This window comes from Apium graveolens, chromosome 9 (genome assembly GCF_009905375.1).
Source record: "Apium graveolens cultivar Ventura chromosome 9, ASM990537v1, whole genome shotgun sequence".
Lineage (NCBI taxonomy): Eukaryota > Viridiplantae > Streptophyta > Magnoliopsida > Apiales > Apiaceae > Apium > Apium graveolens.
Window position 1 is genome coordinate 248643059 of NC_133655.1, and position 15212 is coordinate 248658270.

Here is a 15212-nt window from a genome sequence, read left to right on the forward strand (position 1 = left end):
TTCTTGCAATCAGGAGATATGTGTCCTTTCTCACCACATTTGTAGCACTTGACATTTGAGTAATCTCCTCTGTCAGACTTTCCTCCTCTGCCTTCAGATTTTCTGAAACCCTTCTTATCAGAACTTGTACCTTTCCTAGAAAATTTCTTTCCCTTTCTGAATTTCCTGTATGCAATCCTTGTGATTCCTTTCACCATAAGAGCACACAGCTTTATCATCTCTTCATCAGCATCCATTTCAGGTAAGCTTTCAGTTTCTGAGTCATCATCACTATCAGTACTTGATGACTCAGTATCAGACTTTGTGATGAGAGCTTTTACTTTGCCTTTTCTTGAGTCAGCTGCTTTGGGGAATTCCTCCTCAGCCTTTAGAGCAACTGTCCTTGACTTTCTTCCATTCCTCTTGCTTTTTTGTTCCATCTCAAGTTCATGAGTCTTGAGTATCCCATAAATTTCATCAAGAGTTGTTTGTTCAAGATTATAGTTGTCTCTTATAGTGGTGGCCTTCAAATCCCAACTTTCAGGAAGAGCTAACATGAATTTAAGATTTGAATCTTTAAGATCATATTCCTTGTCAACTAGTGACAAATCATTCAAGAGTTTGACAAATCTGTCATATAAACCAGTCAATGACTCATCAGGTTTTGAGTCAAAGTACTCATACTCTTGAGTGAGTATAGTCTTCCTGTTCTTCTTAATTGAATCAGTTCCCTGACATCTTATCTCCAAGACATCCCATATCTCCTTTGCAGTCTTGCAGTTAATTACCCTATTTGATATGACATTATCAATGGTACTATGCAGCAAGTGTCGTACCTTAGCATCCTTAGCAATCGATGAGATATCTTCAGTAGTGTAATCACTCTTCTCCTTTGGAACAGACTTTGCTGGTTCACCTGCAACTACAACAGAGAGTTTGGTTGGCTTTTGTGGTCCTTCATTGATTCTGTTAAGGTATTCTGGATCTGTAGCTTCCAAAAACATAGACATCCTCACCTTCCATATGGGATATTCAGATGGTTTCAGTATGAGAACTCTAATAGTCTCATATCGATTATGGATTTGAGTCTTTGGAGGTTCTTCAGTTTTGGTGGGCTTGGTTGAAGTTTGTTCTTCTTCAGACATGATTATTTTTGGATCTTAAACTGTTTGTGTGTTAACAGATCTGCTCTGATACCACTTGTTAGGTCTCACACAGTGTAGAAGGGGGTTGAATACAGTATTTATCACAATCAAATCGAATGTAAGAACACAGAAAACATATTTTATTTAACACAATAAACTCTGTTACAATATGAAAGTGTCCTCTCTCAGTGATGAACAACTTATCACGAGAGCTGTTAGGGTTACAATGAATAATAACTTCGATTATGATAACACATCTAGTGTAAACCCTATGTCTGTGTTTATATACTACACAGTTATAAGAAAAATTCTAATTGATATAGAATATAATTATGCTTCCTAAAATATATCAACTAGTTATCTTTTCTTCCAAGTATTCTATTCTTCATAGAATTCCTTCTTCATGCATATCTCTTCTTGTGTTTGTCTTGATTTTCTTTCCTTTCAATCAGCCGTCTTCCTTATCTGAAAGTCTCCTTAAGTCATGATATTATCTCCTGATAAATATCTCCTGATAACTTAAGTTCTGACAACTTAAGTTCTGATATCTTAAGTTCTGACTTCAGTATAAGTACTGATTTCCAATTAAGTACTGATTTGTCCTGTTAAGTAAGATCTGAAAACTAAACACAAATCATATTAGTCATGACATTATAAAATATATCTAACACACCCCTCCTCCCAACTCTCTTAACCCTCTCTGCATAACCCTAGATCCAACACACACACTAATTCTCTAGCTTATATATACATGTCTCATAACTCATAAATCGCACTCTTTTTAACACACGAGTCTCAAAATTTGAAATATCACCAAATTGATTTGTTTGAAACTGACTCGATTTGTTCAATTAACATGCAGTTCAAATCAATCTGCTCAAAGCTCAAAAGTTCGAATTGGTAAATGGGTAGGCTTGCATAAGATTGAATTGAATTGATGTATTTTAAATTGGGGTTTTTTAACTTATGACCCCAATTTTTTTTAATTTTTTTTTCTTATTTTTCAACTTGACATTTTAGTTGATCGCTAGTTGTTAATTTGGTTTTGGAAGGTTATGTCGGTATCCTAATTCTGGATATTTTTGTTGGTTAATTAGAACATTCACTCAACAATGATTTGGCGGCGTTTGTGCAAAATAGTGCTAGAAATGATGTAATATAAAAGATTAAATTCTCAAAATACATTCACTAACATCACATATTTATAATATATTGATGTCTATTACATATAACAGCATTAACTAGAACTAAAATTACTGATGTCTATTCAAAATGAATAAGTCAGTTCTACTAATAAAACTTGATGTCTATTAAATATTAGCACATCAATTTTATTCATGAAATATGATGTCTAATATACCTTATAACAACATGCACTGTTATAAAAACTGATGTCTAATGGACTGAAGAAAGACATCAGGTTTTGACCGATGTCTAGAATAGACATCATCGGCAAAGACATCGATTGGCAAATAACATAGACATCGGCCAAAAACCGATGTCTATTGACTTTTTTCTTGTAATGTATAGGTTAGGTACTAGGTCAAACTTTGCTGCACAAGATGTTCTTGTTGTGAGTATACTCTTAGATGGTAAAAATTTGATTTAAGTGAATTGATTTTAAAGAATATGATTGAGATTTTTGATGGGAAAACAACCACTGGGTTACCTTATGGTCTGCTTTTGACCAAGGTATTTGATTGGTATGGTGTTGATGTGTCTGATACTGAGACCTTGAATGCTAAAGAGTTTTTAGATGGAAGATGTTTGTCACATAGTGGTTTAAAGGTTGAAGTTGATGACTCCCTTGTGGTTGTTGAAGTTCCTAAGACCCGACCATATCCCTATATCCCCTAATGTTGTTCAAATTAATGAGGATTTGTATACTATGCTCAATGAGTTTATGGCTAAACATCAAGGCTGGCAGACAGAGAATTCTGGAGAGGTTGGATAAGATTGCTACTGATCGGAAGATAATTAAGAATGTATTGTTGGGTACTGCTACTCCATTTGGACCTTATGAACCTTCTGGTGCATTTTCCTACACTCCAACAAGAAGATCGGTGGACAGCATCTTGGTTGCTACTGCAGATCAGTATGTAATGCACTTTCATACGGCATCTACTGCCACTAAGGATGGAGAACATAACAAGGAGGACAAGGATAATGATGAGGATCTTTAAGACAATGCCTAAATTCTCCCTTTTTAATGATCAAATGGGAGTAATTTAGGAAATGGATTATATTTGTTTTGTTTTAAGTATTGATGGTATGTGCTTTGTTGGTTTGACTTATTTGTTTAAGTCTGGTTGTTTGAGAATTTGGTGATTTAGTCACCATAAGTATTTATGTGGTTGTTGAGTTGGGATGATTGGTTTTGGTTCTAATATATTATCTGTTTATCTTAAGTCATTGCTTGTGTTTTTTATTTATTGCTTAAGATATAATTTGTGAACAGGTGATATATAATTTATGGGGAGTATGATATAATTTCCCAAAAGGTTATGGAATCATCAAAATGAGGGAGATCACCACCCTTATGATTTTGATGATCACATTATGAGCAACTTATAACTTATTTTGTTATCTAATCAGCAAGCTAAGTATAATATCTTCACATGTTACCAATATTATTTTGCAGAATTCAGATTTTATAATAAATTTAGTTTGTGAGTAAGCTAACAATGTTTTGTTCAACTAGCTTTCAGATACAACATGGAACTTATTCAAGATACATTTAACTAGCAGATTTCAAGGAGACTTAATAGGAATAAGTTGTGGAAGGACTCTATCATATATTTTACGTGTTTAAATATATTAGAATTTCTCAGATATTTAAACTCTTTTATACAAACCATTTCCTTTTTTCTAGTAGGTTGCTTTCAAACGTTTTTATCCAAACAACTTCCATAGAAATTGGTATTAAATTTAAACTAACGATAAACGTTTTCTGTCCGGTTTTAAATCTAGTTTATCTCTAGTTTTAAACGTGTTTTAGATTATCTTAATATTTAAATTAAAACAAACTAACCGTGAGACTTGGTCAAAATCAGAAGTTGTCTTGATTATTCAGAAGTTGACTTAATCTGTAAATACAATTGAATATACTTTCTTTTGAGTTTGATCCACGAAATATACACCATACTACCTGAAAAATACTATTTTGCATTCATTGAGTATTCTTATTATGAGCTCTAATTTATACACATATATTTATATTCATAGAGTTCATGGTTTAATTATAATTTTCATTTGATTTTGTATTGTTCAAGGTGTAAACACTTGTTGCTAAGTAGCTGAGTTTGGATAACAAAGTTTCAGGGAGTAAGATTGTTAGAGAAGGTTATACAGGTTTGATATAGGGCTTAGAGGGCAATTCACTCAACGGAACATGTGTTATCACTAAGCCGTTATCACGAATAAGAGATAAAAGAAGATATATTATTGAATCTTGTAATCGTATCATTTCAGTGATTAATAATATATATTCTCTTACCCAGATTGTAAGGGACATGAGATGTAGACCGTTAGACATATGGGTCGAACCTGACTAAAATTTTCTGTATTATTTACTTGTTATTTATTTTCTGCATTTTTTATCGAGTGTCAACTTGCTGATTGTATATATTCGAATTTAATAGTAAGTTGTGTGACAAATTAATAAATATTCTGGTAACAAATTGAAATCAATTTTAACTGGCCATAACACCTGTTCACGCCAGGTTCGGTTTTTTAAGTTTGACGGGAAAGCCCGGTAAGTGTCGAATTTCATTTTCTTGCCTTCTCGGAGTTCTAGCTAAGTCGAGCTAATAAATTACAATTTTTGCATATTTGTTGTTTTAGGCTTCGCTTTTTAATTGAAAAACATTTTTTATTTTCTAGCATTTGTTTAGCTCTCAAAAGTCAATAAGGGGAAAAGTATTTGCAAATTTGTTAAAAAACAAATTCGTACTTTTATTTGGTACATACAAAATTAAATGTCTTTTATAAAAGGATGCTAAGTTAATATTGAAAAGAAATCCCGAATATATTGTTTAGAAAAAAGTAGCCTAGATAATATTTTTCTAATTTTTTTCTTAATATCCAAGAAAATATTTACCGGCAGTTTTAATATTATAAGAAGTTATAAAAAATAGTTTGAAATTATTCATTATGAGAAAATATTTACCCAATTCGTTTTTCATATAGATAAACTAATTTTAAATTTTCTTTTAAAACATATTCTTATTTAAAAAACCAGACAAGAGACAAATAATTCCTACATTTTTTTACGTTTGTTAGACTTTCTAAATATATTTTTTTAAATAAAATAGTCGAATACCAAAAAATTCGAAAACAAAGCTGATGCAATTTTGCAGAATGTTTTTGTATTATTATGACTCGCAAAAAGAAAAGAATAAAACGAAGGATGTTTTTGGCATTATCACAAGTCCCGGAGCCCGAAATTCGATCCGGAAAAAAGCCCGAAAAGATCAATCCGGAAAAAAAACCCCGGTCCGGTTTGGCCTGCGGGCCTTAAATGGGCCTCTCTTTTTCTCGAAAATCCGGTCCGACTCAAAGACCGAAAAGCCCGGATAAAAGTCCGGTTCGGCCCGGATAAAAGCCCGGGTTTTTTGAAAAACCCGATTAAAAAACTGATTTTTTATATAAAATTTGAAAATATACAATACTTTTATGATTTTTAAAATAATATATCATAATATTAAAAACAATTAAAGTATATATGATAATTTATATATTATATTAAAAATAATTATTTATTTCGGTGTCTAAACTAATCTATCTAATATATTAAGATATTATTTTCTCTGGTATTTAAACTACTCATAATTCGAGTTATAAAATATTAAAATATTTTTTTAATATATAAATAAAAAGCACGGATAAAGCTCAGTTCGTCCAGATCCAGCCCGGCCCGTAGACCTAAAATAGACATTATATTTATTAGGAAGTCTGACCCGACCCGACCCGATTTTTAAAAAAACCCAACCCGATCCGTTTTTAAAATAACGATACTTTTAAAGCCCGGATAACGGGCCCGGTTGGCGTCTTGTGCATCTATCAAAGCAGCCAGAAAGTAACATTATCATCATCTGCACCTTCTTCAACTTTTTAGCGGGAAAATCTTCGAACTAAAACCCAATTGTAATTTTATAGTTGAATTGTAAAAGAAGTTACGAGAGTTAGTTACAGATACTATACGAGATATATACACATACAAAAGCACTACTAAGTTTAAAATTTCCGAGGTAAACTTTCTTTTAGTTGTGTATCAAGTTCAGACTAGCAGGCAACCTGTTTGATTAAATGCCTCAGTGAAATGTTCTGCATTTTAAAATTTGAATGTTCTCCGATTGTATTTTCAGTCTTTTTGTGTTATCTTTAATTTGGGATTGACCCGGAAAACTGAATTTCTATCTCTAATCCCTGTTTGTTACGTTGTTGCGACTGTGATTAGGATTCGAGGAAATGAGCTGGTCCTGTTGTGTTAATCTTTGTCCTTCGACTTCTAGTATTCTTGCGCTTGGTAACGATATTAAGCTTTTTAACGGGAACAAAGTTTCTTTCCCGGTATGTTTAGTAGTGCTTGTGTACACTCAGTTTTGACATAGTTTAATGGTTCATTTGTATTGCTCTTTTTAAGTCGGATGCTTAAAAGCTGTGCTGGTGGTTATTTTTGGAGAGCATGAATATGTTGTTCCTCAAGAATTACCTGTCTGCCCCAAATAGTTAAATGGTTCTCTAGGATGTCTACACAATGGAGTACTTTATATTGACCTTTTATATCTATTTTTCTGTTCTGTGACTGTATGTATACATGATTATAATATGAATTAATTGGGAATTTTAAGTTGCGGAAGTAGATTTCGCCTAAAACTTGCACTTAGAGAGTTTTGTGCTCATATATAACACAAAGTGTAGGCTTTTAGAATACCAGTTGTGGTGTTGGTAATTTTGTCGCAATGGACTGATTTGCATGCCTATGCCACCCTGATCAAGTATTCAAGTTCCATAAAACGATAGACAATTGTTAATTTGACAAATTCGGAACTAGATTTCATGTTGCGCAACAAGTTGTTTTCTCTGGCTCTTATATTTACTTAAAGCTGGATCACGGTGATAAGATAATTGTATTATATTTGTCCCTGACATTGACAGTCCTCTTTAAGAGCAGGTCCAAAGGCAAAAAGGAAGGTTGAGCAAGTCTGGCAGAGAAACAAATATTTGTTCCTATTATGGCTTGAAATCTCCTCCGTACAAACTTGTGAGTTAATATAAGTTTTCTCCAATTCCTGTAGGCTGTAATCAAGCTCATTTTGGAGAAAGTTAATAGTTTTTTTTTTCTCTCATTCCCATTATGGCCTGAAAATGTTCTTGTACAAACTTAAGTTCACAAGTTTTCTCCAATTTTTGCCTTCTACGTGAGTGTTTGGAGATATTCTGATTAGTGGAACTATAGTTAAATACGGTATCTAGTCAAACTCGCAATATCTTTTGCTTAGGATTTAATGTAGCTTCAGGCTACCTAATGTAAGAAGTTTATTTACGTTCATAAGATCATGTTGGTGTTGCATAATGGCATGATCTTATTATAACTTTCTTTAAATAGTATAATATTTAATGTAAAACCGGAATTATGGATTTCACATGCCCCTGGTATAACCGAAACATTGAAAGTTTCATTGGTAGTTTGGTCAGTCGGTTGGTCGGTTTGGTCAGTTTTAGTCGTTAGATCTTTTATAGCAAATAGGCGAGGACCGTTAGATCTAATATTAAAGAATATTCAATACTTTAATATGTAAAATACTAAAAAAGGTTAAAGGTTCAAATCCCCATCCCGTTAACAACATTTTAAATTGAATATTAATGTTAGTTCTAAACACACAGACGAATCAAATAATTCTATACTATTTTATTAAATTTTTATTTAATATTAAAACATTATATAAAAAAATAATAGAATATTAAAGAAGTATGTGCATTGCACGGGTTATAAGCTTGTAAAAATTAAATATAAACCCAGAAGTATGGCTTTTACATGGCTCCGATCTCTGAGGTTCACTACTAAGCCAGAATGCGTCTCAAAACCAAAATTGTATTATGCAGTTTTAACTTTGGAGTGTCCAGAATGATTATATAACCAGTTTCTACGAATCCATATAAGTTTTGCAGCCTCTTTATTTATGATTCAATTTGTCAGCTTCCCCATTTACTTTTTAATATCGACATGAATTACAGATTTATCTATTTTTGTTTTTTTTTATTTATATACTTGGCCTTCAAACCAATTGTAGGATGCCTTAGAACCATATATGAGCCACAAGACACTGGAGAAGCATTGGGGAGGACATCATCGTAGTTATGTGGAAGGTCTAAACAAACAGCTTGAGAGGAACGACTTTCTTTATGGATTGACAATGGAAGAGCTTATCAAAGTGACGTATAACAATGGTAATCCGTTACCTGAATTTAACAACGCTGCCCAGGTATTTCTAAGTTACTTAATAAACATGTTTAGTCAGGCCATATTCCATTTTAGAACTTCAATCTGGTGCATGTATGTGTATGTGTATGTATACGTAACACTACGCATAAACTAAAAGCTCACTACAAAAAGCATATCTACTATGTAACTTCATTTCTGAGCGCTGCTTACGGAACCAAAACACCCTTAGAGTACACTATAACCCGTCCGTACGCACCACGTACCTGGAATTTATTTAGGTTGGTTTGAATTTGTGTGTGATATTGGGTTGGGCGAACCCTTGGAGTATATATATATTTCATCAGAGTCACTTTTAAGCCTTCTATAGGAAACCTGGGACTAGCTTTTTTGGCTTGTCTTTGACAGATACTTCCAAGCGCGCATGTATGCGTTGAGATGAAGTAGCCAAAGCTTGGCAGATTTCTACACATTATAATCTTGTATCTACTTTTGTCAACTAAACTTCTGAACGGTATATGCTTGTGTGTGACATTAATAGGGTTCCTTAATTATTATATGTAGGTCCTCTTGGGTATTGCATCTCCCACCTAAATCTTTAGTGGAGCCAGTTGGGAAAAAATTAGGACTTCTATACACATTCATTCTAGAACCAAGATTTTAAGCAAACCTGATCTCTTGCGCAAACCTCCAAGTTTTATCATTTAGAAAATTGATCAAGTCTCCTTCACAAATATAGATAAACATGGGATTTGTATTAATTGATCAGTGTAACTTAAGTTGTGATCCAAAAACATGGTTGTCGTATAGTTGCCATGACGATGACTTGGCTTCTTAGTGCCAGTAAAAGGTAAGGTGTCTGCTCACCTTGTTTTCAGCATATGGCATAGCCCTGTTGCCCTAGGACGTCCATTGGTGTCTCATTGACCATGGACGACTAGGCGCCAAAAGGTGAGTTGCCCCAGCACACATCTGGTTTGACCATTTGAGATTGGTAAATATGCTTTGGTTTAATTTGCACGTAAAAGCAACTCTGCCCAATGACCCAACTTCTGTCTTCGAGGACATAGGATTTTACAATTGTATATCTTAAACATTAGGAAATGATAAAAGTTATATTGGAGGATAGTAGATAACTTACCATACTGATGCCTTATCTCCATGCATCCCAGCACCTCTTACCAATGTCATGATGCCTAAAAGTCTTGGCACAAAGGCCTCCCGGGACCCAGTTGCAAGCTGCTGTTTGATTAGATATTTGTTAGCTTAAGCTAGTTTTATTAATATGTTTGCACTTTTGATTTTGCTTCTCTGAGGTTTCTTTTTGCATGCTGGGCTCTTACAGTGACATAATAAATCGGACTTGTCTTCGATTATATCCAGAAAATCTAGTACTATTCTATTCAGTTATCTCATTGAGTTACTCTTCCAGGTATGGAATCATGATTTCTTTTGGGAATCAATGCAACCGGGAGGCGGTCACCAGCCAGTATTGGGTTTACTTAAGCAGATTGAAAAGGATTTCGGTTCATTCACTAATTTTAGGGAGAAGTTTGTAGAAGCGGCGTTGACACTATTCGGTTCTGGTTGGGTTTGGCTTGTATGTAAGTTTTGAATCTATAATAACAATATTTACCAGGTTACATTATAGTGCATAGAGTTCTAACTTCTAATTAAGGTTCTTGAATATTGATATCTACAGAATCTGAGATGATGTAACATCTTAATATGTTTCAATTATGTTTCAAGTGTTAAATCTCATATATGTCGATGTGATTGTGAAATTGTGCTTTAACTTATGACTCAGATAATTGAACAGCCTTTATAATGCAATTTTCTCTCTTGATGTTTCAGTAAAAAAAGAAGAGAAGCGCCTCGTTATAATTAAGACTTCAAATGCTGTAAACCCAATTGTATGGGACCACATTGTAAGTCTGCTTAGGTTCTGTGTATCAGTTTTTCGTTTTCATATCTCCTCAGCAAAGTAACTGCTGATCACATCGTAGACGTTGAACTAACCGTTTACTACTTTTACAGCCTCTCATCAGTTTGGATATGTGGGAGGTATATTTTCTCTCCCTCTCCCGCTCTTCATATATATTCTCTCCCCCTCTCTCCCCCTTTGTATGTATCATCCACACGGAACCCATTTGTATTAATGATGTTTTTACTTTGCTTGTCTGCAGCATTCTTATTATCTGGATTATAGGGTATCTCATCACTCCTCCAATTTACAACTTTTTTAAGTATAATATATTTTTGTCTTTCAAGTACCACAGTAAATTTGCATTGTTCTTAATTTCTTATATATGTCTCTCACAGAATGATAAAAGCAAGTATGTTAATGTGTTCATGGACCACCTTGTATCATGGGATGCTGCGATGGTGCGCATAGTTCGTGCCCAGGCATTTGTTAATTTAGGTGAGCCCAAGATCCCTGTTGCCTAAAATGCTTGAAAGAAACATGTGAGAGCACAAAGAATGGAGTTTTGCGCAATAGGAAGCACATGTACGAGGATCCTTCTCTCCTTCCTGCTTGGCTTGTAGTAGTGAGAAATCGTTGACATGGTTTTGTAATTTAGCCCATATTTACTTACGTCTCCTTTTTAACTGGAAAACTTCTCTAAAACCTATAGCTTTGATAAAAAAAATTCTGTTAGCTATCAAAAATCAAGAAAATTTCCTGGAAATTTCCAAGTTACTGCAAATGTTTCATGCCAAAAGTTTCTTACTTTGGATAAAAATGTGTAGGTAACCCTATATTAAATTTAACTGCAATATTAACGCCTGACTTGAAGAATTTTTTTTAACTTTTTTCAAGGTAAGACTGATTTATATAGATTTTCAATTGTTAACAGAATAGCATTTCCTTCAAAGAACGGTGCGATTATTTTATGGAATTTGGCCGGCTCAACTGCTCAAGTGTCGTGTATCTAATATTAATCAAAATTAATCCAAAGCTTAATCTAACCCATGACAAACAATCGAGTGTATACTTTTTAGACTTTAGTCAGCATATTAAAGTAGTAAAGCTACCAATTACCAAGTGAATCAAACAAGACGCGTACTTGACGACATTGCTACCAATCCCTCTTGCTGTACTTTATTTCCGGGGCTCCCTTTACTAGGGGTGTACATGGGTCGCCCAACCCGTTTAACCCAACCCAAACCGGTCCTGTTTTCGGCCAACCCAATCCGAATATTTTAAACCGTAATTTAAATGGGTTAAATTGACATCAAACCGGCTATATTGGGTTGGGTATGGTTTTAAATCTTATTGGGCCAACCCAACCCAACCCAACCCAGTGTAATCCAGTAAGTGTCATTACAGTATTATATGTTATACAAATTATAAACACTGATGGACCTGGGCCATACTGATTACTGAACTTCAAGTCCAACCCAATTATTTCTCCGCTGCATTCTCTAACCCTAAATTAAATTAGCGCGAAGCGATTCTTTTCTCCTTACAAGCCGCAACCCCAAGCTCCCAAGTTCCAACCCCAACTCTAAACTCCACCATCAAACAACAGCTCCACGGCTCCACCTCCAAGATTCACTAGACACAAGTAAGTACAAATCTTTTCTTTCTTTGTTTATCCTTCACAGTAAGTACATACGCATACACAAACACAATTACACAAATATATCGATTTTGTTTAGTATGTACTTTTTGATTAGATTTTTTATAGATGTATATGTATGCAAGTTTATGTTTATATATGACTAATTGTCTATGTATGTGTTTATGTTTGTCGTTGTGTTGGTTCTTTAAATTATGCACTGAAGTTGTTTGATAAATTGTTTGATAAAGTGTTTGATATCTTCTGCTCATACCTCATAGCATTTACTTTTTGTCGCTGTTTTGGTTTTATTTTATGTATGTGTTTCTTGTTGTCGTTGTGTTAATTGTTATGCGGCAGCATGATGTATTTACTTTTATGTGTGCGTGAAAGTGATATTGTAGACTAACTCGTTTGAATACGATTGAGTTTGTGACTGAAGTGTTTACTTTCTTTATGTGTAATTGGCAGGAGATGGACCAATATGTCTTTCCACTTGCGGCTGAGAAGGGTGATGTTACTAACCCAAATCCCACCCCAAACATGTCTCCATATCCCACCTCAAATACTCCAAATCCCATTCCAAATGCTATTCCAAATGACACCCCGGACACCTCTCCCATTGAGCTTAAATCACCTAAAAAGGAAGCTGACAATGAACCACTCACAAAGAAAAAGAAACCAGTGAGGATCTCCGATGTTTGGGATCACTTTACTAAAGTAACGGGTGGAAGTTCAATGCATCCTAGATGCAAATGTAACTATTGTGGAGCTGACTACGCTTGTCATAGTACCCGTGTTGGCACGAGCAGTTTGTGGGCTCACTACAGAAAATGCAAAAAGAATCCCGAAAGGACAGTGGACAGGAAGCAAAAACTGCTTAGCTTTCAAAAGGAAACTGCTGGAGGCCCTAATATATTGGCTGTTACCTTTAACAAGGTGAGATGCCGAAATGCATTGGCCAAATTTATTGTGAAGGACGAGCAAGCTTTTAAAGTTGTTGAGGGTGAAGGTTTTAAGGAGCTTCTACAAGAGTTACAACCAATGTTCGTTGTTCCGAGTAGGGTGACTGCTGCAAGAGATGTACATCATTTGTTTTGTCGAGAGAGGACAAAACTGAAGGAATGGCTGACTACTACTGGTCAAAGAGTATGCTTGACAACAGATTGCTGGACTTCTAGGACTCAAATGTCATATATGTGCCTTACAGCGCACTATATTGATAAAGATTGGAAATTGCACAAAAAAATCATAAATTTCTGCCTGATTTCGAATCATAAAGGTGATACCATTGGCAAGGCCATTGAAACCTGTTTGCTTGGTTGGGGAATAGAGAAGGTATTCACAGTGACCCTTGACAATGCTTCTGCTAACAAGGAGGCTGTTGGTTTCGTGAGAAGAAGGGCCTTTACTGACTTTAAGTGAAAATAGAGGGTTCGAATCTTGTTAAATATAAGTTGAGCGTGTGGATATGTTGAACAATGGACCCCAAAATATTATTTTTGAGTGTTAAATGGTCCAAAATGTCATTTTTAAAAATAATGATTCAAACTGTTACTTTATAACAATACGTTGTCTTACGTTTTGTTTTTTTAATGCAAAACGGTATATAGTGTGCCGTTTTGATATTTTATTTTATTTTTAATTTTTTTTTATAATTAGTTAAAGTAGTATTTTGGCTTAAAACGGTACATCATATAATGTTTTGTATCAAAACGGTGCGCATAAAAAAATTCAAAATGCCAAAACTTTACACGAAATACCGTTTTATGTTTTTTGCATAAATGTTACACAATATATCGTTTTGAAGTGATATTTAAGGTCATTTTTAATGCTCAAATGACATTTAGGGCCATCAACCGGATTAGTTTAACTAGCAAAGAAAACATGTACTTGACGGTTGGTTACTTCCCCGTCCTTAATTACATGTCCATTTTGCTTTTGTCGAAAAGTAGTATTACTGCCGTACTAGAGTCAAATTGAGCAATTTTTGACTCTTCATTAATTTTATCGATTTTTTTTTTAATTTGAAAGTTACATTTTAAAATAGAGTAAATATACTTATTAATAATATATTTTTTATTATTTTTCTCAATTGTATAATTTATATAAACTTCGATCACAGTTTGGTCAAGTTGACCGGTTAAAAATTAAAATGGACATATATTTAAACAAGGAGTAAGTATTTGATTGCGTTCATTCTTGTGGTGTATATTTTAAATTTAAGGAACTTAAACTTTTTACTAGGTTAATATTGCCCATTTTGTAGATATGATTTTAGAAACTCTTTGAGAGAGAATGAAAATACTGCTATTTTGTACTAGGTTAATATTTTTATTCTATATGGTGCTCAATTTTCCACATAAAATAAATTTGGTTATTGTGCTTTTAGTTATCATTCAAACATATTTTATTTGAAATCGCTAGTAATTTTAATAATGATATCCAATATAAATCATTGAAATTAGATAGTAAAACCATCAAAATAATATTGACAAAGTGTGGTATACTATTACGGTAAAATAGTTGATACTCCTATTTAAATAAAAAAGAAAGAAATATATAAAAAAAGTGGAAGCTTCGGAATAAATGGTCAAAACAAGTGTGTCGCGCCTTTGACCTTTGATTCCCTCCACAAACATATATCAACGGCTTCTTGTGCGCAACGTAACGCAATGCTTTGATTGTTTCTATTTCACCTTTTTGCCCCCGACCTTTTCTCTCATCGTCCTACTATTTGTCCTCATTTCAATACTTGTTTTAGTATGGTTTTTGAATTTTAAAAAAAATACAAAGTTAACTATGTATTTCTAGCTATTAGTTAAATTGATCGGTTAAAATAATATAAAATATAGATCATTTAAAATTTGTAAGATGATGTGCTTCAATAGCTTTGACTATACTAGTTAATTATATTTCAAAAATAATATATTTCAAGTTATTTTAAAAAATAATATAATATTTTAATATGACATGAAATTACTACAGGTCGTTAAAGTTTTAACAAATATAGCCTTTAACCTATATTTCGCGGTTATGTTAAATATTTTGCTAAGAGTTAAGACTTGGAGTGCCATTATT

The 15212-nt window shown here is 33.7% G+C and overlaps 1 protein-coding gene across 1 annotated transcript; it reads left to right on the top strand.

Annotated features, from left to right (window-relative positions):
- The first annotated feature begins 6175 nt into the window (after positions 1–6175).
- On the top strand, positions 6176–11258 carry LOC141683482 (superoxide dismutase [Fe] 3, chloroplastic). The gene is made up of 9 exons (XM_074488219.1): positions 6176–6373; positions 6583–6695; positions 7300–7389; positions 8420–8611; positions 10001–10172; positions 10423–10496; positions 10606–10632; positions 10755–10778; positions 10891–11258. The coding sequence occupies exons 2-9, from the start codon at positions 6594–6596 to the stop codon at positions 11014–11016; spliced, it is 807 nt and encodes a 268-aa protein (XP_074344320.1). The 5' UTR covers positions 6176–6373; positions 6583–6593; the 3' UTR covers positions 11017–11258.
- Positions 11259–15212: the final 3954 nt, after the last annotated feature.